This window comes from Erythrolamprus reginae, chromosome 2, assembly GCF_031021105.1.
Source record: "Erythrolamprus reginae isolate rEryReg1 chromosome 2, rEryReg1.hap1, whole genome shotgun sequence".
Classification (NCBI taxonomy): domain Eukaryota; kingdom Metazoa; phylum Chordata; class Lepidosauria; order Squamata; family Dipsadidae; genus Erythrolamprus; species Erythrolamprus reginae.
In genome coordinates this window covers 204588329-204613604 of record NC_091951.1, presented here as the reverse complement: position 1 = coordinate 204613604, position 25276 = coordinate 204588329, and the positions used below count along the sequence as shown (strand labels likewise).

The 25276-nt window shown below is 40.2% G+C and overlaps 2 protein-coding genes across 6 annotated transcripts in view; both read left to right on the top strand.

The window, feature by feature from the left end:
* MECP2 (methyl-CpG binding protein 2) overlaps nt 1-9568 on the top strand; it is an 84589-nt gene extending 75021 nt beyond the window's left edge. For all 4 annotated transcript variants that reach the window (XM_070741400.1, XM_070741397.1, XM_070741398.1 and 1 more), the window contains exon 3: nt 412-9568. In XM_070741400.1, coding sequence (XP_070597501.1) covers nt 412-1471 — 1060 coding nt within the window. In that variant the 3' untranslated portion in view covers nt 1472-9568. The remainder of the gene's footprint in view (nt 1-411) is intronic.
* Nucleotides 9569-19029: 9461 nt separating this feature from the next.
* IRAK1 (interleukin 1 receptor associated kinase 1) overlaps nt 19030-25276 on the top strand; it is a 35260-nt gene continuing 29013 nt past the window's right edge. Inside the window, exons 1-2 of one of the 2 annotated variants that reach the window (XM_070741394.1) lie at nt 19030-19469; nt 24165-24332. In XM_070741394.1, the coding sequence (XP_070597495.1) occupies nt 19361-19469; nt 24165-24332 (277 nt within the window). In that variant the 5' untranslated portion in view covers nt 19030-19360. The other variant, XM_070741395.1, reaches the window with a different exon arrangement.

Below are 25276 nucleotides of genomic sequence, written 5' to 3'. Positions count from 1 at the left end.
ATTTTCCCATGGAAAAGAAAAGGTAGAACAGTGGCATAAGAACAGAGGTCATCTTTCAAAGCCCTTATGATTGTAAATATTAGGGGGAATCTGAATTAGTAATGTATTAATTGCTCTCCCTTATATTTCTATTAGTTTTCACACCAGAGCTACAAGAGTGGGGAGAAATAGAGCGCAACACAAAGCAAAATCTCAAAACCTCCCCCTATTCGCAATGTGATGTTTGATGCATAGACTTTATTGTAGAATACAGAATCATTGCACAGAATTCTTTCAACTTCTTCCCAGATGAGAGGGTTTTTTAAAATTGTGATTATCTAGCTTTTATGTCTCTGGTGAATTACCACTAATTTTCTCTCCTCTCCCTCCCCTTCCTTGTTGTTTCTCATATTTCTGGTTTCGAAACTGCAGCCCCCAAGGCAAGGCCTTTCGTTCTAAAGTTGAGCTCATCGCCTATTTTGAGAAGGTGGGAGACACTTCGCTGGATCCCAATGATTTTGATTTCACGGTGACTGGACGCGGGAGCCCCTCACGACGAGAACAGAAGCCTCCTAAGAAAACTAAAGCCCCTAAATCTCCCGGCACAGGCCGTGGACGGGGACGACCTAAAGGTAGCGGCTCTACTAAACCTAGAGGAACTGCTTCAGAAGGCGTACAGGTGAAAAGGGTAATTGAGAAGAGTTCAGGAAAGCTGCTAGTCAAGATGCCTTTGCAGTCGTCTTCGATGGGAGCCAAGGCAGAAGGAACAGGTGGGGCCACCACCTCAGGACAGGTCATGGTTATCAAGCGTCCTGGACGTAAACGGAAACCTGAATTGGATCCCCAGGCTGTACCTAAGAAACGGGGACGAAAGCCAGGCAGCAGTGCAGTAGCAGCTATTGCCGAAGCTAAAAAGAAAACCGTCAAGGAGCCAGTCATCCAGGCAATCCGGGAGACAGTATTGCCTATCAAGAAACGTAAGACACGTGAGGCTGTCAGTATAGAGATCACCAAGCCAACTCCTCCTCCTCCAAGCAACACAGGGGAATGGAGTTCCAAAGGACAGCGAATGGCTGCCAAGAGCCCAGGGCGCCGCAGCAAAGAAAGCAGCCCTAAAGGGCGGGGTGGCAATGCTGTGTCAACCCCCGCCCCTTCCTCTTCTCCTGGCAAGAAGGATCAGCACCTCCCTCCCCACCAGCCATCTTTGGAGCCCCAGGGCACCTCCCCTGCTCAGCCCCCCGAAAGCCCCAAGGACAGCAAGAGCCTTCCAGTCGAGCCCCAGGACTTGAGCAGCAAGAGCTATAAAGAGGAGAGGGCTCCGGAAAGTGATGGCTGTCCTAAAGAGCCACCTAAGACTCAATCTGGTGGCACAGCCGTGTCCTACAAACATGAGCGCAAAGATACTGTGTCGTCCTCCACGGCCTTGTCCCGGCCTACAAACAGGGACGAGGCCGTGGACACCAGGACACCTGTGTCAGAGCGGGTCAGCTGACTTTGTGGGGGGTGAGTGAGCAAGTGAGCGCCAGAGGTAACAAAGAGAGGAACAGGCACTCTCAGCCCCACACACCCAAACAAGACTCCAGGCAGCTGCCGGGTAGAATTCTCTTTTCCCACAATGCCCTGGCTTTCAATCAATCAGCTTACCCCCAAACTGTCCCTCTGTGTCCCTCATCCCACCCACCCCCCATTTTTAATACAGAAAAGCACAGTGTGGGGTGCAGAAACATGCCTCCCAGGGCTGGAAGCCACTTTGCACTTTTTCTACAGAACTGGGCCCACTCTTCCCTCTCCCCATCTGCCTGGCTCCTCCTGCCATGCTTTGCTGAGAATACTACTGACAAGGCAAGCTGTTTGGCGGGGGAGAAATAGCTTCAAAACTCTGGCTTGTTGCCCTGATCCTGTTTGCCCTCCATATTATAGAGGCCCCATCAACAGATCAGGTGGAGAAGGGCCCATGTGTGTATTCCACTCCACCTCCCTAGTGCCATGTAATGTAGTTGTCCAGTCTTAGTTGGAGTTCTGTAGTTTTCAGTAGGCCGTGTGCGCATGTGTACACATGAAAGAGAGAGAGAGAAATAAGGTTGTGGTATATTGGGGAACTAATATCCCTCATCTGCCATTTAGGCCAGCAATGGGGAAGAATATCCTCTCCCCCTCCTCCCCCCAAGAATAGCTCTGCTGCTAAGAGACCACTGGGACACCAGGTGCAGCTTTGTATTACTGTCCTCCTTTCCTGGGTCAATCCTGAAAGGAGAGGCCTTTGATTTTGTTGATACAATCCGAGTGTGCTGAATGGCATGTGTGTGGGAACTTGTCACATGCTAAGAGTTAAAAAGAGAAGTTCTTCCAGTTATTATCAATGATGTTAGCGTAGGAAACTGTTTGCACTAATGGAGGCTTTTGTCTATTTGTTTGACGGGGTGGTGGTGATGCGCAGTGCTGTGAAGGATGTACAGCGTGTGCCTGTGTGTATCAAATGGGGCATTGGACTGAACACTGGCTCCACCTCTCCACCTTACTTCTTGTTCAGGAAAGTAGCCCAGTGTGTGTAAAACTACCTGTAATTTTTTGTGGGATTGGTACATGGCAATGGCTGAATTGGGAAGCCTAGTTGCTTCAAATAATTTTCCTACAGTTTGCAACCGAGCTCTTCCAAGGCTGTTGAGCACATATCACCTTTCTCCCCAGGAAAGCAGGGCTCAGCCAGAAGTGTAGCGTTTTATTGTGTATGTCCGCAATTAAGGTCTATTTTTTTCCTTCCTAATAGCAGAAAACAGTACTCAATGGGGGAAGGAGATGGGCATTGGCCATGCTTGTCTGCTTATTTTTATTAAGTGAATCTGTAGCACAGAGGTAATCTAGTGTGTCTCCCTATCTTTTCTGGACTGTAACAAATAATTCAATAAGAAGAAAGGAAGCCTGGGTCCTAGTCAAAGTCTTGGCAAAAAGTAGCTATCATAAATAGCTTTCTTTTTCTCCCCAGTGGTGTGAAATGATAAAACAAGCCCCATCTTGTTTCATAGGTCTTCGAGGACTCTAATAGACATACATCCTGATATCTATGATAATTTTTTTTCATCAAAAGTTAACACTCTAAAAGTCAGAAAATATTCAGAGCAGTAACTTTCTACGATTTAAATAAGTGCCCTCTGGCCTTGGTTAGTTGTTACTGGGAGAAAAATAGAGATTTCTATAATGGCATTTGTTTTCCTCTTTCTAGTATAGCAGTTTGCTTGCAGCAAAATTTAGAATAGGAAAATTATTTTGAGAGGGAGAAATATTACATTTTTTTCCTTAGCAAAATTGGAGTTCATACATACATGCATAGGCTCTCAGGAGTCATGTCTGTTTGAGACTTTGGAGAGCCTTCTTGGCATAGACGGTTACTTTTCTGTGTTCTTGCCTATGTACTAGATATTGGAATAAAAATTCTTTGTGCATAAGCAGCCAAAGTGAAGTTATTAGCCTTAGAATATGTTTCTTTCATAAGAAAAAGATTCAGTTTTCTCTGTGGGAAGACTGATGAGATTTAATCCTGGAGCAACATGGATTTATTTTTTTTCTTAGCTTCTGTAGCATAATCAGAACCAAAAGTTAGGGTTTTTTTTCCTTCTTCTCTTTGATTTGCAATAAGGTTGAGGCTGGCTTCTTTTCTCTCCTGATGGAGAACAAAGCCTCTTTCTTAATCATTAGAATTTGGGTTACAGTCTGGGGCTAAATGATGGATTCCCTTTCTATCTGAAAGCATAAACAATCTGAAACTAGCTCATTATTTATTGGAATGATGTCTCTGTGCTGAGAAGTACATTTAGAAACCTGATAGAAAATGTAAAGAAGCATGCACAAGGGAAAAAAGGAAGAAATTACTTTGCAACAATTTAAACTCTTTAAGGGCTTTCCCTCAATATTAAAAAAGGCACAAATTTATTTTGGCAGCGGGGCAGGGGTCTCCCATCTAGAGTTTTCCAAATCACAGTAAATATCTTACTCTGTGGGGAAGAAATGGGAAAAGTGCAGTACACTTTGGGGATGCATTTGGGGATTTCTAAGATTTTGCACTTGATTGAGTAATCTAGACTGAATTATTGTCCCTCTCGCTTCAGCTTCTAAGTTTGCAGAGACAACCTTCTATCATGTATTAATTTTTCTAAATTATGAGATTGTTTTGGTAAATAGAATAGAACCTTACATTTTATTCCACTTTGGGGTCACTTCTGATGGGTCTTTTTAAAAAAATAGTAAAAATATACAGACATATGTCAAAGTTGAAAGTGTGACATAACCATTTGACGTGGGTGAGTTTTACAGAGCACTTATCCTTGGAGGTCAAAATTTAATTGTATAGATATGCATCTTGAAAGTTTCCACAGAAGAATATCATGGTAAAACATCTCCTTAGCCTGTCCAGCTTGAAATACAGAGCCACGTCAAGAATAAACAATAGTGATAGCAATCTTTCCAATTGGACTATTGATTTTTTTTTATTAAAAAAGTATCAGTTTGGGTTATAACTTAAGCCTAAACTGTATGTAATGGTCACCAATCTGTTTATAGCTTTAAACAAAATCATGTGAAAAGGCTAGATTAAATATTTATTGCAGTTTACTCTTATAATCTGATATATACAGGTGTTTGCAGGATGAAAAGCATACACAAACTGGGTTTAGAATGCCACTGTTACAATGCAAGCTGCACCCCTTTCATATGTGCAGTATCACAATACTTGTACATGAGTGGAGCTTGTATTACAATGTGTGACAGTGCCTTCATCTTTTGTTCCCCCAATAGCTGATTGGATACCTGCTGACACAAACAATTTCATTCTTACACACATTCTTCTCGGAAAAATTCTAATAACAGGAATTAGGTGGGATAGAAAAAAATTCTTGGGGAGAGGATGATGGAGGAAATAGCAGACATGGAGAATGTTGCTTTATGTAGCTGCCTGCACTTAAGCTTTAAAACATGGGAACCACATTTCCAGTCCAATCATTTAGAACAAGCTTATGGCTAAGCAAGTGCGTTGTGTCAGTTTAGTCCTGTCCCTATAATATAGGGTATTGCTGCATTCCAGTGTCTTTTTAGGATTCACAATACTGTAGTGTATAGCTGAGACAACAAGTGGGGCTGTAGCTCTGCAGGAAATATGCTTAGCATTTGAAATTTTTAGCATTTGAACCTTCTGAACTTAACATATACCCATAGACAGATCTCCTTTAGTTTACTGTTGAGAGTATTGAAAGCCTCATGCCTTCCTACTTATTTGGCAAAGATCATTTAGAAAATGTAGCTTTTGCTATCATAAGAGGCGCTCTGGCACTCTCCCAGCCATGTACTTTTCAAAAGATACAGGTGACTGCTTTATATAAAAAGGTGGCAGCCCTTTGCCATGTCCTTTCCCAGCTGTTTCTTAATGTCCATTGTTGAGGCAATTAGTTGCCCTCATGATGGAAATACCTCTCCCTCCCTTAAAAAAATGTTTTCATGGGGGAGAATAATGCACTTTAAAGCCAAGAGAAGAATATTCTTTCTTGCTTTTTTCCTATTTGTGTGGATACTAGAGCCACAAGCCCATTGAGATCACATGGTTTTAACAATGTCTTGCAAATAGTTTAAGAATGGGTTAAATTTAATATGAGGATATTAAAAGGAGCTTCAAACATTAAGATTTTGGCATACTTTTAATTAAGCATACCTATGAACATGTATGGAATTTGAAACAAAAATCCAAATTAGAATATCAGTACCCCATATATCATCAAAAGGCATATTGTACTTAGTCTAATCTATCGTTACCTGGATTTGAAAAACGTGTAAAACCACAGGGTTGCTTTTTAAATCTCATGTGTCTTGACATTCCAAACAAGTTAAAAGATGACGCTTGTACACTATTTCCCTTCCTTGAGTTGTGATGTAGGGTGGGAACTTGAAGGTTCATTTTGTCAGTAAGAGCCAAACTAGATCCTTGTAGGCAGACCAGGATTGCTGCTTGATTGCTACAAAGTGATTGTAAGAGAGGCCGGTTTGCACCAGAGAAGCAGCAGGCAAGCAAAAAGTTTTAATTCTGCTTGCTTTTTTTCTGACTCTTCCTGCCTTCCTCCCAGCACATGAACATTTCTTTGCTGCATATGACATTTGTCTTGCTCCGCTTTGCGGCTGATTACAGACCTGGGTCTTCCACCAAAATCTAGTTCAACCCAAAGAAAGTATTGAGAAAGTAGAGCAGGAGTAGAAGTCTGACCTCTTCCCACCCTTCCTTCTAAAGATGCTGTTGGAACTAGCTGCTTTTCCATCAGTAGTAGCTTCACTGGCAAACTGCTTATTTACAGGGATACAAAGTGACTATCTTTGCTCCTAGCTCTGCCCACTTCCACCCAGCTCATCCTGAAGACACATGTGGATAGTGCCTGGAGTTTGAGAGACTGTGCAAGAGGGATTTACCTTGTTAGCATTGTGAACCACCTGATGTTTCTGTGTCAAGTGAAAATAAACTTCTTGTCAGTTTCAATTATTATCCAATAATGTGTAGAGTTTAACGTTAGATCTAAAATCTTTTTTGTTTGGGGATTTTAATTTGTTTTGTGTGTGTGTGTGTGCGTGTGTGGTGTTTTTTTTTAAGGCACCAAGTAGACACAGGAAAAAAAATGTCTAATTTTATATATCTGTATATTGCATTATAAATGAGGGGTAGCTTTTTTTCTGCTTATTGCACCACTACCAAATAAGGATAACAGACTGACAAGCAAGGAATGGTATGGTCTGTTGAGAAATTATTACATGTTGCTTTCTTTACTATTACTCCTAATTTTCAGTATCCTAGCAAGGAAAAACATCCTTCACAATTGTCTGCCAGTAAATGCCAGAACAAGATACATTCAGCTGGTCTGGTCTCACACTTTTGGAAGGGGATTTCTTTTTGCTCAAAGGGTTTGAAAAATAACAGGATGGTCACATATAGTCAACATTTTATTTTTTTGCACTCAAATCTACTTGTTGGGAAGGGCATTGACTTGAGTCTAAGAAGATAAAGTGAAGAAAATGTGAAGTATTTGGTCTGTATTGTGACTTACCTCTAAAAATATTTTCAGTTTAACTAGAGCCTAATTAACATTATTGGTATGATTTAGCTCTATTGATTATGGCTATTTCAATTAGTCTGTAGTGTAATTTTTTGGGGGGAAACTATTGGTCCTAAACTCAACTTTTTAGTGCTCTTCCTCATTTTCTTCATAGCAAAGTTCTTACTTGGCTTCTCATCCTCCCACTACTACTGCTTTTAAATCTAATATTTTCTCCTACCACTCCTTTTCATTTTGTGCATTGCATGCCATCTGGCCTAAATTGGAAGCACTCCACAACAGCATGTTCCCTTCTTTAACTTATAACCTATCCCATCACTTCTCTCCCCTCTCTTCCCTGCATGTTTAGCAAAAAATCTAGGTCTGCTTTCCAAAGACATCATGTCTGGATTTGATATTGTACCTTCATGGGTCAGTGTTGCACTGCATCCAGATACGAATTCCGGAAAGAAGGGTAGGAACAAAAAAGGGACATGTCAAATATTTGGGTTGCAGAAATGAAGTATTGAATTTGACTCTCTACTTTTTCTACTGATCAAACATGTTTCACAGTATTTTTTTAGAGAGCATAATCAAGGTTTTTGAAATTGGACTTTGCCCTTTCTCCTTAGTGCTGCTTATGCTTGCATGAGTGATAGCTGAGATGTTTGGTTTTCACACTTAATAATTTTGTATTTGACATTACAACTCAAGTACTATCATCAAATCAAAGGCTGATGTGTTTGGAAGCAGATCATTAAGGGGAAAAAAACGTTTGCCAGCACTTTACTGACAGTTCTCATCATATCCCAAAAGGCACTGTTAGAAAGAGGACCAAATATGAGTTTCCTGTCTGCCAGTTTTCACTTGCAAGTTGGGGAAATCAGCAATATCTGCTCAAGAGCAGCAGCTTAAATTTGCCGTTCTTCCAAAAGCAAAACCCGAGCACAGATTACACTTCTCTGAGTTACAGTGTTACTATATTCTTCCTAACTGAGGTTGGGGAAGAAAATTTCTCGGTCCATAAATTGACAATACATAAAATTTTCTTGCAGCTATGGTTTTCCTTCAAGCCATGTAGATGAGCAGTACTTACTGTGGTTGTGTTATCTCTGCATGAAGTGGCAGAAGAGTTGGACATTGATCTTTATGAGTGCAAAAAAAAAACCCAGAGGTTTCCTCCCTTTATTGTACAGGAGGGATGGTGGGAAATCCTTTCTCCTGCTTCCATAAATCAACATGCCGCTAATAACAAACCAACTTCCTTCTGCTTCACAATTCAGTAGTGATCACTATAAGACCAAATATTGCAAGGACTGTTATTAAATGTATGCTGAGTGCTTGCTACCTTGTACAGCTCTTAATCCTCACATAGCCAACTCTATCCAGTGACATTTCTTTAAAAAAATAAATTCCAGAGACACAGAATTTGGGGTTGGGGTGGGAGTTGTTTCTTTATTTTCTTTTAAATAGTGTTTTTTTTTTTCCTGATGGGGGATGTAACAGAAAAGAACTGTGGTATTTGAGACTCATTGTGTGTAGGGTTTTATCTCCCCACCCTGAAAAAAGGAATGTCAATGAAAACCTTTTGTGTGTGTGTGTGTGTGTGTTTTATTTTAATGGTCCACGAGTATGTATCGTGAACATTTCTGTAAAGTAATTGTTCCAGGCACAAATGCTTCAAATGTGAGTGTCAAATATATGTATATATTTTAAAAGGGAGGAAAGGTATATGCTTTTATTTTTGTCTTACCATTGGCAGTAGGGAGAAAGGGGTAGTTTAGGCAATTTTTTAAACAACTTCCCAGGGTATTTTGTATGCTTCAATTTCTAATAATCTACTACCAGAAGTCAGTGTATCAAAGAAATTAGAATATACTTAGACTCCTTCATTGAAACATTCATTTGGCCGGAATGCAATTGTAAAAACATGAAACAAAACCCAGAAGGAACTTCATAAAGTTTTCATTTTTAATAATCCACCACCAGAAGGCAATATAGGAAAAAAAGGAAAGTGGTTCTGTAGATTCCTTCATTCAACACCCATTAAGGGGAGAAGAATAAAGTAGCAAATCAGGATGTAGCGTTATAAGTTTTAAGAATGCATTGAAACTCCAAAAATAATAATTAGCACTCTATTAGTTGGGCTCTATGTTGTCTTAAGGATTGTCCCACTAATATTTTTAATGTTGAAAAATCACAGTTGATCCGTATGAATGATCCTTCTATACTGAATATCTAATTTTAGGAAAATATTAAAAAACTTTCCATTGAGGTTAAGTAGAACTTCCTTGGCTCTTTTGAAGAATTTTAAATATACAGTATATACTTTATTGTGTACTCCCACCCATATTTCCTGACTACACTTTGCATTTGTTTGATGCGTTTTTGGGACAATTACTTTTAAGAATTCTGAGTAGATTGTTTAATAAAACTTAAAAATTGATTGCTCTTTTTGTAGGTTTTGTCTACAGCCAAAAAAAAAAAAAGACTGAAAGCACTGACTATATTTAAAAAAAAGAAAAAAGAAATTTAATAAAGGAAAATTTGTATAATTTCAATAAGAAAATAACAAAATCCATCTGAATGTACATGTATATGTTTAAAAGAAATCCACCAAAATCCCTCCCTACCCTTGTATCCTATTTATTATATAAAACGTTTGCCTTATAAATTTACAAGAAAAAGTCCTTTCTTTATGAGTGTCTCTATCTTTTGTTGTTATTAAACTATCAGTATTTTTTGGGGGGGGGGATACTGTGGAAACTGCATATATCAATATAAAAATAAATGCAGGTCCAGTTTTAGCACTCAGCATGCATTCTACACAGTAATCTAGTTGCATCTCATGTTGGTAAGTACTGTATTCTGTGCTAGAATTGGATTATAAATCTATGTAAAATGTTAACAGATCTGTTTGAGCCTTTTATTACCAAGGTAGAAATGTTCTGCCCTGCCATTAAAATATAATATTTTTTTCTCTGTTGTGGCCGAGGATGTCTTTTAGCTTTTGAGTTGATTGAAAAGTGGCTATCTTCTTGACTAGCCAAGTTTCACTGCTGCAAGAGTATTTCTTTTTTTAAAATTAAACCCATCCCCCCCAAAAAATTATCAGGGTGCAGAAGATGTTTTTGAGTTTCATAAAACTCTAAGGGGGATTTAATGGAGAATTATTTTTTCATCTACAGTGTTTCATGTTATTTATTAATACAAAATGTTCATCACTTTTTTACCTCCCTATCATAAAATACTTTATACATCAGTGTAAACAGGCTAGATATGTTTCTTCGATATTTAATTTTTAATAATAGCATGGTAATGTTTATTTTATGTTACAGGAAGCATTTTTTCAACATCTATTTTAGGGCAATATTTAGGAAAATAGAAATTATTTATCACATAGTCACAATGTAAGAGATCACAGAACAAATATGATTAGCTATACTGTGTCAGTGAAATCTAAGGCCCAATATATTAAAAAAAATTGTAACTTATTCTGTAGCTGGGCTGTAGATATCATTAGTATCTGTCCAATAGTTGAGACAAGAGTCTTATTAAGACTTATTAATATTAAAGAGTTGTGGCCATTCTTAGTTTTGGCCGATCTGGTCAAATATGACTCCATGTGTTGTGAATCTATCATAAAGGGTTAGCCTATAGTTAAAGATTTCCCTACCCCAAAATGAGAAGGTCAGGAGCAAACATAAATGGAAATGCCTTGAAGCAGTATCGCCATTATTAGAGCTGACTTTTCTCATCTCAAAAACATGGAGTTAAAAAAAAAGAGGCTGGGGTAGTTTTCCTCCATTTCTTTATCAATAGCTAATCCTAATTAGTACACCAGCCTCTTTAGGGTCAAATTTACCAATGGCAATACAAGAGCATGGGAACCAGAAAATTACTGCCAGTGGAAGTTTAATACACTGCTCAAGAAAATAAAGGGAACACTCAAATAACACATCCTAAATCTGATTGAATGAAATATTCTCATTGAATACTTTGTTCTGTACAAAGTTGAATGTGCTGACAACATGTGAAATTGATTATCAATCAGTGTTGCTTCCTAAGTAGACAGTTTGATTTCACAGAAGTTTTATTTACTTGGAGTTATATTTTTTTGAGCAGTGTATATTGAATGGCCCTCACCTCATAGATTAAGGCTCTTACCTATAATGCAAAGTTAAGCCAACTGTGTTTATTCAGTAAAGGAGAATGTACTTTTCATTATGGCAATTTGATACAAACTCACTTCTCTTACATCATTAGAACCCAAAAGGAATTCAAATATATGTGGTAACCTTATGACTGCACAATTCTGAGATGTTGGTGCTTTCTTTTCTACGCTGTTCCAAAATGATAAACCGTGGAAAATGTCATCAAATTTGAAATGTTACCCTTTCTCTTAATGTTAGCCTCCACCTATGCTGCTCTTACAGAAATTCAGTGCAAATCATTACTAAAAGTTCTTCAGCTTTGTTTTAAGATTATGCACATGCAGCTAGTCCCCCTGCTGCCAGAATTCAATGACAAAAGTGACAGAATTTTACTGCCACAAATTTCAGCTATTTTGAGAGCTTGAGGGGAAGTTTTTGGATGGGAATGATAGCAGTATGCTTTCCAGAATCCTGCTCTCATTCTTATCCTAATACATTTGCTCTCTGAAAAGGGCCTAAAATTTCATCCAGTCTTTGAAAGAGCTACGATAATTGGAGGGGCTGTGGCATTTCGGAAGATCAGGAGGATGAATTGCAGCTCCTCAGGAGTTGCACAGGATCTGGCACAACTGTGGCTAATGCCCTCAATTTCTCTTAAGCTCAATTTCAAAGTGCTGTTGTATTTATTTTAAAAGTATTAAGATTTTTCTGGCATTTGTTTTGTTTCCTTTCTATTTGGTATTCAAGTTTTTCCCCATTTATTTTTAGAACAAACTATCATTTTGGCAATATCATTTTCGTGAATGATATTGAAAGGCTCTGAATGCCAGAAATTCCCAGTTCTAGAAATATTGGAATTATGAGAGAGAAATCATCACCTGATGATCTGGTGTATCCGAGAAAGGAGCTTAGGTGTATCCGAGAAAGGAGCTTATAATAAAACCTTAACCATTTGTCATGCTTTTATGATACAGGCTCAAGAAAAAAAACAAGTTTTGCACTCATGAACTCTAGGAGCACACTTAAAAGCAGCTTAACTGCATGACACTGATCCACATGCAATTAGTTTTGTTTCTTCTCGGTTCTGAGGACAACATATCACAAATGAAAGTAGCAATAACACAGGATCCGAGATTAAGATTTAGCCAGGAACTGCTGTGTAATATGAGTCAAATAATACATTATCTGCAGATGGATTGGAAAAACTAGATGGCTGTCAAAGTGGAACTTAGATGCTCCTGCAGATGCACCCAAGAGCGGAAAAAAGAAAAAGATTGAGAAAATGCAACTAGTTCAAGTATGCCAGCCAATTCATTAGTAATATCTGAAGTTCAGATGCAAGATTTTGAAGTGGGAATGCAAACCTTGATACCAATGGAATTGCTCCTGCTGCCACTTTCCAGCTTCTGAGTCAGATGACAACAGAATATTAGCTAGGGAGAGATTCCACATCTAAACTAGAAATGCACCAGCTACTTTCAAACAGGCTTTCTCAAGAATCTACTAGGCTACTTAGGTATCAAGCTTCTGCTTCATACCAAACCTGATCATATATGCCACCTTCATATATTTTCAGAACACCAGAAATTACAGATCAAACTCATCAACATTGCTGGGACAATATACTTTCCCAAGATCTAGTAGCTATCAGGATCTTGCTTATGCAGAGAGAAATATTGGCCTTCTCCATAATGGGTGGAGCTAACCTAGAATGGGATGACACCATCCATTCAGCCAATGAGGACTAAGTCTATCAAATTGTGTTTCTTTGTCCTGCCTTAATTCTCCCTCTTTGACTCAGTCCTCAGGCAGAATAGGATGCGTGTTATCCAACTTCCACTCTTGTAAGATGTTTTCCAGACATCAGAGCTTTGTTTCATGAGTTTTATTCCCCAGCTGCCACTACTTTCAATCTCTTGTTGCTGGGTTGAGAACGGCACAGGGCTTTGGCTCTCACTATTAGCCGAGCCTCCAGCCAAGGACCACTGATTTAGTGACTCAGCGACTTTGGCCTTAGAGCTTAGCTCTGTGCCAGCCCAATTCATCTACTGTCTGTCTGAGGCATCGCAGTCTGGCCGTGGGGTTAATTTACATAGTGCTTTACAGCTGACCGTCTCTAGATTGTGCTACCCCAGTTTTCACAATTGCGGATTCGTCACTGGAGCTTTCGTGCTTGGGTGACAAATGGCCAGAAGAGTTGCGCACTCTGCACTGCTCAGCTAGGGTAGAACAGCACCCAACTCAATTGCCATGCTAGCTGTTTTTTCACTACCTTCCAGCAGGGATTTTCTACGGGCTGGTAGCTGGCACCCCTGCTTGGGCATTGCAGGAGCTAGTGCTCATCCAGACTGTTGTCAGTCCAGTGCACTAATGCACGAGCCGCTCTGCTCCCGCCAGAAATATAAGATGGCCATTTTAATTGCAGCACAGCCAATTGGGCGCATATCGTTAAATCTTGGAGCAGCGGCCATTTTGAACTTAGCCATCTGACAGGCAGCTATTTTACTTGCGCTATATATATATGCTTACAAGACTCAAATATTGGTGGCCATTTTGCCAATTGTCTTCTGATGTTGTGGCCATTTTGATTGCTCATTAGTTCCTTCGGGCCATTCATATAAGGGGCATTTTTGGCTATCCAACCTCCCGGTTACTGCACTTCAACAAGTGGGGTGCTCTCATCCTACCAGCCTCTATATGGCAGATCGCCAGGGAAAAAAGCATAAAAAATGAGGAGGCAAAAAATGGGGAGGCAAAAGCAGCCAGAGGCATTATATTCACATCAGTGAGCTGTGTCTTCCTCTCTCCATGACAGGGCCCTCCAGTCACCCTCATCTGAGGCCGATGTGAATCCCAGGGGCTCCAGGGCAGCAAAAGGATGAGGCTCAGAAAGCCAAGGCGCTGAAAAAAATCTGTGCCAAGTCCAGCCACAGTGACCCAAGGCCTCGGGAAGATCACCAGGGCTTTGGTGATGCTGCATCCTTGGAAGCTATTTCCATGAGCCAGGTGGAGATGGCCTCATTTCATCCTTCTGAAGCCATGTCGCTTCAGAACCCTGAGACAACCCTGAGTTGGCCATCACTGACAACGACATTTGGGAGGTTCCTCCTTGCAAGGAATCCACCGGCTGTCAGTGTTCCAACTAACATCTAAATTTAAATCAGAATCCAAGTCAAATACTTCCTCAAAGTTGCAATTAATTCTTGGAGTCATCTTGGCATGCCTCTGGGGAACCAGGATCTGATTTCCCAAGGATTTCTACTTCAAGGTTACAGTTCATTCTCCTGTCCCACACCCACAAGTTCATCACATGGACTATTAATCTTCTGCCACCAAGTCCGTACGCGCCCATCTTCTTCTGGCCCCCAGTGCTGACAAGAGATGACCTTGAAACTCTAAAAGGAATTTATTTTTTCTACCTCTTAGACCCACTTCTACAATGTCTCATTTCCACTTCCCCCAGGTGTAGTCTATGATAAATGAAGCGATAAAGCAAGGCATTGAGGCAGGTATGAGATAACTAGGCAGGGCCTCGGAAACTTACAGGCCATGAACAGGGCCTTGGCCCCCACTTCATTGTTTTGTGATGACCTCTGTGATGACCCCTATGGCAACCACTCTCCAGAGCGCTCTCTGGGCTCTCAGATCTCAAAGAGGGCCAATTAGACCTGGACCTCTCAGATGATGCGTGGCTCGCTCCGGACCCTCAGTTTTGTCTGGCCTTTTTCACTCCAGCCCCTTCAAATCACTTATATTCAAAGCGAAAAACGCTGGGGCTGTCCGCTTCATGGAGTTCTGATGGGTCTTCAATGAGGACCCCTTGTTTGAAGAAACTACGTTTGAAGTGGAGGCGATTCCAACTCCTCCGCTTTTTGTGGACACTGTCTTGCGGCAAAGGCACTATCCGGCCTCGGGGCCATTGCCTACCCAGTTGGACAAATGATACTACAATGTTGCACCAGAACTGGCCCAACATCTCTAGCTTCCTTTGATGGATGCCCATTTTGCTGTTGTACTCCTCAACCAACCTGCCAGGCAAACCCAATTAACTGTGGCGGCCAGAGGACCGCCAGATGGAGCAGGCATTCTAGAAACCTCACCAGGCAGCTGCCTGGACTGCTCGAGCATCCACCTCCACATCTTTTGTCTCCTGTTCCTCCTTGCTCTAGCTTCATCAGATTCGAGAGTGTGTTCCTACCTCCAACCTCAGGGACCATCAAGAACTCAGTAAATTATTGGTGGCTTCCCAATACTCGGCTGATGCCATGCTCGATTGCTTCAAATTGTGGCCAGAATGATCGGGGCTTTGGTGGTAGCTGCATAGCTGGCAATCAGACACACACCATAGATGGCAGTTGGTGTCTGCACCTTATAAGGGCCAGCTAATGTTTGGGGAAGTATTGGACCCCATCTTAATCAGGACTGGAATATGAGGAAGATCCTCCTATCTTATTCATGTAAGTTTCTTTTGTCCCTCCCTACAACAGGCACCTCTTTTGGAGGTCAGATCAGGGAACAGGTTTTGGGAGGTTCCAGGGTCATATGGCATCAGGAATTGCCAAGCTAGCAAGAGCAGGCAATACAGGCAGCCCTTTCGAGGTGTAGGAGGTAATGTTGTACCAGGTAATTCCATTCTGGATCTGTCTATAGGGGATCGGCTGGCCCTCTCTGCCAGTCAATGAGTGGGTTATTGAGACTGTGTCATCTGGCCTTTTTATTCAATTGCTCTCCATCTCCCGATGCCCTATGTCTTCCAACCCAGATAAGCAGGCACTCATATAAGAAGCCATTCAGCACCTGTTGGGCATTGGAGCCATCCATCAAGTGCCTGAGGATGAGCTAGGGCAGGGGTTCTATTCCATCTTGTTTGTGGTCCCCAAATCCTCAGGTGGTTGGAGAGCTATTCTCGACCTAAAAAGTTTAAATCGCTATATCACCTAAAAGCAATTCAAAATGCTCACTATCTATCTTGAGTGGCATTCAGAAGAGGGACTTCCTCACTTTGATTGATCTCTGCCTGCACATACCAATTCAGTCTTTCCACCAAAATATTTAAAGTTCTGTTATGCAGGGTCTCATTATGAATATAGACCTCCCATTTGGCCTCTCCTCAGAGCTGAAACTCTTCACCAGGGTGCTGGCCGTGCAGTTGAGATTGATACCCATACATGTCCAATGTTACCTGGATGATATACTTGTCCAGTCATCATCCAGGCACTAGGCAATTCACAATATCAAGATAACGGTTATCGCCTTCAGATACCACACATTCTCAATACATTTAGACAAGAGTCATCTGTCCCCCACCATCAGACTGACCCATTTAGGAGCCACTGTCGATTTGCTGGAGTGCATGGGGTACCTTTCCCAAGAGTGTCAGGACGGTCTCTTGGATTTTTCCCATCAGTTCCTGAGACAGGCCAGGATCCCCCTGTAGTTGCTTTCCATGTTCCCGGGTCAGGCAAAGTTGGCTCTTCTATGACACGTGGACTTCAACTCCCAGAAGTCCTGAGCTAGCATGATTGGCTCAGGAATTCTGGGAGTTGAAGTCCACAAGTCATAGAAGAGCCAACTTTGCCTACCTCTGTCCTGAGTAAAATGATATTGGCCATACACATTACTCCTTGGGCTTGTCCTGAATACTGCTTGATTCTGTTTAGGATTATAAAATATTGCCATCTGGAAGATTTGTGTGATAAGAAATTATGAATTAATAAAAAGGTAAGCTATCACATAACTGAATTTTTCATCCTATGATAGATATTTCAGCGAAGCAACCGTGCCAATCTTAGCTAGGACAAATCTCATATGTTATAGGAAAAATAATAAGTTCCTCTCAGAAAATATTTTAATATATTAATGCTGGCTTTAAAAAATAAGAGATATCTCCTGTAGAGAGAAAATACTGTTAGTACCCACATATAGAAAACAGATAGCCATTCTTGCCATTCAAGGAGCCGGTGCAGTAAGCTGAAATGGGAGCCATATTTCAGACTAAAAGTCCTTGGCAGGAATCCACAAGCTGGAACAAACCTAAATACTGTACACACCTAATAATAATTATATTTTCCACAGAAGCAGTAGATAGTCCTCAACTTATAACAGTTCATGTAGTGATTGTTCAAAGTTACAACAGCTGTGATGTAACATCATTTCTCACATTTAACGACCATTGCAGCATCCCCATGGCCACATGATCAAAATCCAGATGCTTATTTATTTATTGGATTTTTATGACGCTCCTCTCTGGGGACTCAGGGCAGAGTATAGCTTGACAACTGGCTCATATTTATGATGGATGCACTGTTCTGAAGTCATGTGACCACCTTTTACGATCTGATAAGCAAAGGCAATCGTCAAAAGTAGATTCACTTAACTCTGTTACTAATTTAACTGCAGTGATTCACTTAACTATGGCAAGAAAGGTGGTAAAATGCGGCAAAATCACTTAACAAATGTTTCATTTAGCAACATAAATTTTGGGCTCGATTGTGATTGTAAGTTAAGGGCTGTCTGCATTTGTATTAAAATAAGTATGCATTGTTACTATCTGTATTTGTACAGCCTAGTGCTGAAAACACTTGCCCCCCACTCGGAAGGTTGATGCTTCAATCCTAAATAGCTAGAGGTTGTTTTTTTTTACTAGGGCGCAAAGAAAAAATATCTGCTGTGTGCATTCAGTCACTTCAACTCTCTCAAATTAAGGGATTACAGGATCATAGCAAAGGAGTTTTTACAATCTATCAGGGAACACCCAAAAAATAATAGACAACCATGAATAATAATCAGAATTTATTACCTAAACTAGCAGCTTCTGCCTTGTTGCTTAAATAGGGCTACAGTACTATAAAAAATTAGAAACAGAGAAACATAGAAGATTGACAGCAGAAAAAGACCTCATGGTCTATCTAGTCTGCCCTTACACTATTTCCTGTATTTTATCCTAGGATGGATATATGTTTATTTAAATTCAGTTACTGTGGATTTACCAACCACGTCTGCTGGAAGTTTGTTCCAAGCATCTACTACTACTACTAAATTGCAGGGGGGGGGGAATCATCAGATTTGTTTAAAAAAAGATAATCTTATTATCCGGCATACTATGATTTTAGGTAGGAATAATTTATATCAGACTGAACAAATCAGCAGTGTATTTTCTATCAAAATAAACTAAGTAAAAAGCAACACACAATTCAATGCACATCAGTTCCAAGACCAACTGACTTCACTGATGCTTATGCGTATATATATATATATATATATATATGTTTCCTGAAACTTTCTTCCAATTATGCAGTTCTGTTCAGAACTATTCTGCTCCATAGGGGCATCTGAGAAATGACTTAGGAAATAAAGCAGATTTCTTAAGAATATGGAATCCAACCACTTGGACTCAAATCTGGAATTTGCAAGCAAGCAAGCCTACATTAAAAGGACAGAAAAGTGCTTTAATAGACTGTCTTGAATACTATGTGGGCTTTCATCAGGCATGTAAAAAATCCATTTGAATTGTCTGCTCTCATCAAGCCTCGATTTTTCACTCATTCTGCTGTCCATTTGGGTATATTTTCTGCAGCAGCGGAAAACAAAAGACGTTGCTTTTGTGTAACTCCATTCTACCCATCTTCAGCGGGCAAAAAAGGGTACATTAGGTCAAACAGAGGGTTTTTTTTAACTCCCAAGTAAAGGCAGACAGAGTTCGTCGCCTTGGACTTCAACTCCCAGAATTCCTGAGTTAGAATGATTGGCTCAGGAATTCTGGGAGTTGAAGTCCACAAGTCATAGAAGAGCGAACTTTGCCTACCCCGGGTAAATGATCGCGTCCAATTCGGTGGGGAGGGGGAAAGGGAGCTCATAAAAATGAAAGACTCCCAAACCGGCACAGCCAAAGTCCAAGATGGCCGCTCTGCGTATGACGGCGGCGCGCGTCCCGGAGAGAAGATGCACGCTGCAGTTGGCGCATGCGCAGGAGGATGAGCGGGAGCCTGCCGAAGCGATCCTTTTTCTTCCTCATCCTGAGTGCCATTTAAAGGGGAAGTAGCCCCTTTTCTTTTCTCACTCCCCCCCTTTTTTCTTTCTTTTCCCCCCCTTCCCTCCCCCTTGTCCAGCCTCTCCTATGGCCTGGCCTTGGCGGTGGAGGGCGGTAGTCATAGCGAAGACCAGGGGGTTATGGCCGGTTCCGGATCGACCCGGCTCCTTTACGATTTGCCTGCCGCGGTCATGTGCAAGTTCTACGAAATCATGGACGCGCTGGACCGGGCCGAGTGGGAGCGTTTCGGTAAGTGGGCGGGGTGGGGTGGGGGGGAGAGGGGCTCGTTGGTCAGCCAGGAGAGGGGAAAGTGGAAGGGCAAAGTGCATATGGCGAGCGTAGGCGGAATACGGGCTTGGCCTTGAGGCGTTTTATGGGGTTTTTCTGCCTTTCCGCATTTTTAACCCCGGATCAATTCCTGGATTCGGCTTATGTCGTTCTCAGGTACCATCCTAACCTGACTTTAAATCCAGGTTTCTGCCCACTCTGTTGGGCTGCGGATGTGCTTGGTTCGAGTGGGTGGAACTCTGGTGGAAGGGACCTTACCTGAACACCATTAACTCATCTGCCCCGAACCAGTGGATCCATTTAGGTGGATTCCCCCTCTCCAAATGCTGCGTCTCTCTGTGTGTGTTGCTTTTGTGGCTGGTAAATCCACAGTAACTGAATTTAAACATGCCTGGGCTAAACATACTGTATATCCATCCTAAGATAAAATACAGGAAATAGTATAAGGGCAGACTAGATGGACCATGAGGTCTTTTTCTGCCGTCAATTGTCTATGTTTCTAATTACATTTATATTCCACCCATCTCCTTGGGGAATCAGGGCAGCTAACATCAATAAAATAAGATACAAAAGTTAAAAACCCATAGTAAAAACATTCATCCATCTATCAGTTTATCTGAGTCCTCTGAGAGTTGGGTGGCATATAAATCCAAATAACAAATAAATATTTGTTAAAACACATGTCTTTGCCATTGGAACCAAAATGAATGTCTTTCTTCAGTGGCTTCAATAGTTTACCTATTTCTTTCTCTTTAGCAATTCTCATCCATCAGATAGTGGCTTTTCTTGTTTCTTCCTTTCAGTAAATATTTATGGGTAAAATGGAATAACACCAGTTTTCAGCTAACTTGTTTCAAATAAGAAAAGCAAAATCTGCCAAAATCTGTCTGAAGAGAATGAAGCAGAAGTACGGTTCCATTCTTATACACTGTACTACATTTCTTGTATCCAATTTTATTTATTTATCCATAGAAGAGAATATCTATATATATCAGTGGTATATAGAAGCAAAATTTTACTCCAAATGTGATGGGGCTAGGACAAAAAAGAAATAGTTGTTCTGACAGTAAATAGGAAATTTATGGAGTCTGCTATTCCAAGATGTAAAATGGTTTTTAAAGAGGTTAGATGTAAATGGAATTAGCATGTTATGTTTGGGGGCTTTATAGAGCAAATGGCTAGCTATGCTAAATGGAATAGCCATGTAGTCTAGTCTAGTGGCACACTAATATCCTTAGGACCATGATCTCAGCAAATGAAGAATGGTGTAATATTTTCCAAAGAGTATAACTTACATCACTGTGAGGCTCTGAGGTACAACTCAAAAGGCGTTCTCATCTATCCGGAAATCATATTGGCTTATTTCCTTTTTTAAAAAAAATATTTTTATTATTTTTCAAAGACAAACATGACACATACTATATATAACATTAAATGGAGCTACAGTCGCTCCACTCAAAATAGAAGTCTTCATTGTACAGAAAAAAGAAAGAACTTATTATTGTTTAGAACCATCCAGAGAACATATGAAAATATCTGTTTCAACTCACTGCATAAAAATACATCTAATAGTATATTAAAACAGTCTTAATTTATGAGTTAAATCAAATCCAAATAGATAAGAAAAAAATATTATTTCCTTTGGCAGCCCTGAAACAGAAATGATATATTGTATAATATGGGATAGAGATGGGACTTTCCAAAACTTAATTTGAAGATTTAAAATATGCACTAAAATTATAATGAGGGAAGGATTGACAGAGGGGAAATATATTTCCATTCATCCTCCAGAAAAAGGGAGATGCAATTGCTCCTAAGAGCTAAGAATGGCTGAAATGATATCAAAGTAAAGATTGCTTTAAAATTCATAACTGAAGACCAGACAGTAAACAATCAGACATGTATAGCACTACCAAATTTGCCGTCCACTCCAAGATAGATTTTACCTCTCTCTTTCCCTTCTATGCATATTCAAATTTTGCGTTAAAACATCCTATGGTTTTGACAGGAAACCCTGCTCAGTTTCATATGTTAAAAAAATCCCATCCAGTTCTGGTCACTTCTGATAACCCGGTGACATTTGGCTTGCAATAACAGTTGAATAAGTCAGTGCCCCCAAATGCAAGATGTGCAATTTGTCTTCCCTGTTGGTGCAAAGATGACTGTACTTTGAGCAAATGGCAGCTATACTCCAAGCTTTAAAACTAAAATTTGGTTGGCTAATCAGTTTTCTAATCTTAAAGGTAGCTAAAATAAAATGACACAAACATGTGGGGGCTGAGAGAATGCCCACAATAAAAGTATACATTTTAATCCCAGAATGGAGTTCTTTAGGAAATAAAACAATCTTGTTAGGCCCCTGGGCACTTATGAAATGTTGAGAGTACAAAATTGATGGTATCAAAAGTGGCTGTTTAAATAAGTGTGACAACTCACAAAATGTTCTCTTAGTCAAACAAGTGAGGTTCTTAACTATCTCCCTGTCTCACATGATGTTCTGTGTAAACAACTTACCTTTGATATTTTTCTGGTTACACATTCAAATACAGCACTGGGCAACTAGTACAGTACTTTCTTTTTAACCCCTGGACTGCCAATGGAATCAAGGAAAAATGGTAAAGATGCTTTGCAATATGTCAGCTTCCATTTAATGCCAATGGGAGAAAAGAGCTTATCAGGAACAATTTACGTCATGTATGTGCCCATCATTTTTATTCCAACTCTGGAGGGAGATGGGTGGTTTAGAAATACGACACACAACACACACACACACTTACTTATGATGTTACTTGATGAGATGGGAATGGTAAAAGTGGAGTATATAACCATAAGAACATCTGGTTTGGCAGTTCATTTTTATCTAGTATCAAATTTTGTTTCTCTATGCTAGTTAATATTACTGGCCTTGTGCTTGCTACCCAAAACAGCAGATCCTGGACATATTCAAAACATTATTGTGTTTATTAAATTCCTTGAATAGATGGGTGTTTACCAATCAAAGATGAATGCAGGTCTGAAGTTGAAATGAATCCAAAGCTGAATGCCAGCTGTATTAATTCACTACAGTTTAGTCAGAGGCAAGCAAATGGTTCTTTCAGTTTTCTTTCTCATTTCTTGTCTGCCACACCTGCTGCTTGTGGCCTTGCTTTGTAAAAATATTCAAACAAAGAACATAATTTAATCTACAGTACTCCTAAATTCAGTTTTTAATATCTTTAATATTAAAAGAAAAATGAACGCATAAGAAAGAGAAACTCCTGAAGCTAGCATGAATCAAAATAGGTAATGCAAAAATAAATAGATTACTTTGGTGTTATATGAGAGAGTTCCTATATTTGTGTTCAGATCCTATAGCATAGAAACATTTTGCCTATGTCAACCTTCCCCAGTCTGGTAATTTTGCAACCAGTGTGAATTGGGAAGTGTCTTATTGGCCAGATATTTGAGGTTCCTGAAACATGAAGTGACTCTTTGGTTTGGATCAAAAAATCCGATTGTACTATAGATATGTAGCAATTATCCACTTAGAATTGGAAAGAGAGCCAAAGACTGGATGCAAGATATAAAAAGGTATTGCTATGTTTTATTTACAAGACAATTGAATCTATATACAGTGTTCCCTCGATTTCCGCGGGGGATGCGTTCCGAGACCGCCCGCGAAAGTCGAATTTCTGCGAAGTAGAGATGCGGAAGTAAATACACCATTTTTGGCTATGGACAGTATCACAAGCCTTCCCTTAACACTTTAAGCCCCTAAATTACCATTTCCCATTCCCTTAACAACCATTCACTCACCATTATTACTGGTACTCACCATTGAATAAGACATTTAGTGATCCTGATATTTATAAACATAATTATTTATTAACAATAATTATTTTTTTTGTTATTTGCAAAATTTATTAGTTTGGCGATGACATATGACGTCATCGGGTGGGAAAAACCGTATAGGAACCGTATAGGAAAAAACCGCGAAGTATTTTTTAATTAATATTTTTTGCAAAAACCGTGGTATAGGCTATTCGCGAAGTTCAAACCCGCGAAAATTGAGGGAACACTGTACTACTAAAATTCTCATATAATCTTTAACTGGGTGAAATAGAATATCATAGGTTTGAACCAAGATATCTTAAACAGGCTAACTTATATCTGCATTACAAACCTGACTGCCAGGGAATGAAATTTGGGAAAGATGTGGTTGCTTCAGTGCTACTGGCTGCTGCTGGGAATGATTTTCATTTCCAACACTGTGTGAATGTTGTGTTCCCAGCCAGTCTCCATCCCTTGTCCCTTCCCCCATTCAGCAGCAGCTACTTGCCTGCCTCCTACAACTAGAAGGGAAGAAGTTTACCAATACTCTCTACCAGATTCCCACAAGGAAACTCAGTGGGCAAGCCAGCAAGAAGTTGGAAATTGTTCCTGCTCCCATTATTTTTTTGCCCCTCCCCAATTATTCTGTTTATTGAAGGAAATATCTCTGAAATAATGATCTAACAGGACCCAGTTGACTAGTATATTAATAGTAATATATCAGCATTCAGTCTAGGCTCTAGCATAATAGTCAAGCCTGTTATATATGAGGCTGATTGTGAGGTTACACCCTTGATAGTAAGTATGTGGTTAGTAACTGGCCTTTCTCTCTCTCTTACACACTAGCTTCCAGGATTGTACGGAACCAGGTTGAATTGCGACTGTATGAGAAGATGGATGGGCGGACGCACAACCTTATGTGGACCTGGATGAATCGCAACGCCTACGTTGGTGATTTAATTCAGATACTCGATGACTTGCAACTATACCGGGCACGTGATATCATTGTTTCAGGTGATTCCCTCCTACCTTCTTCAGCTGAGATGAAGTTGGTAGCTCTGGAGGAATTAAAGGGATCTGTCTGAGTAATTTTTTGAGTTGGGTTTTATAGAACCAGTTTGGCCTAGTGGTTTATTTTTTCATTATATTTATCAATTAAACCTGTATGCTTCCCATCCCTTCAAGGTGACTGTAGGCAGCTTGTGACTAAGGTACCAGGCTAGAAAGCAGGGGGGCATGAGTTCAAGTCCCACCTTAGCCATGAAAACCTCGCCTCACAGAGTTATTGTGGAGAAAATGTGTTGGATATGTTTGCTGCCTTATTATTTATAAAAATAATAAAGGCGAGATACAAACAAATAAATAAAATGTTCTCAAATTTTCTCTTTTCCCACCTCTCCTATTCAAAAGACAAATGACCGTAATCCCAGAATCTGCAATGGCACTTGTGGCTTTTTAGAAATCTGTCACAATTAGTCCATACAGTTGGATATTTTTCACTTATCTTCAAGGAGCTTAGCTTTTTCCAGTAAACTGTCCAGAATCTCTCTTAAAGTTGTGTGTAAGTAGAGGCACTGAACTATATGTATTATTTCTTATACTGCATTATATGTTACATTGCACATTTCCATTTGATGATTTTGTTACATTCTACTTGCAGTTCACGCTTATAACATGTTAAATAAAAAATGGGTTGTTGTTCCCATCAGAATAATTACTGTATTTTTCGTCTATAAGATGCTTTTGGGGAAGAAAATAAGGGGGGGGGGGGAGAATTGCCTCTGCCTCCCAGCATCCATCTGGTATTCATCTGGCCCATTCGCCGTGGGCTGTTTGCTGCGGCCTATTTGTCATTGTTGCAGCCCATTTGCCACAACCTGTTTGCCGCTGCAGCCCATTCACTGTTGCCTATTTGCTTCCAATTGCAGGGAAAGGGGCAGAAATCCCCACCACCTAAG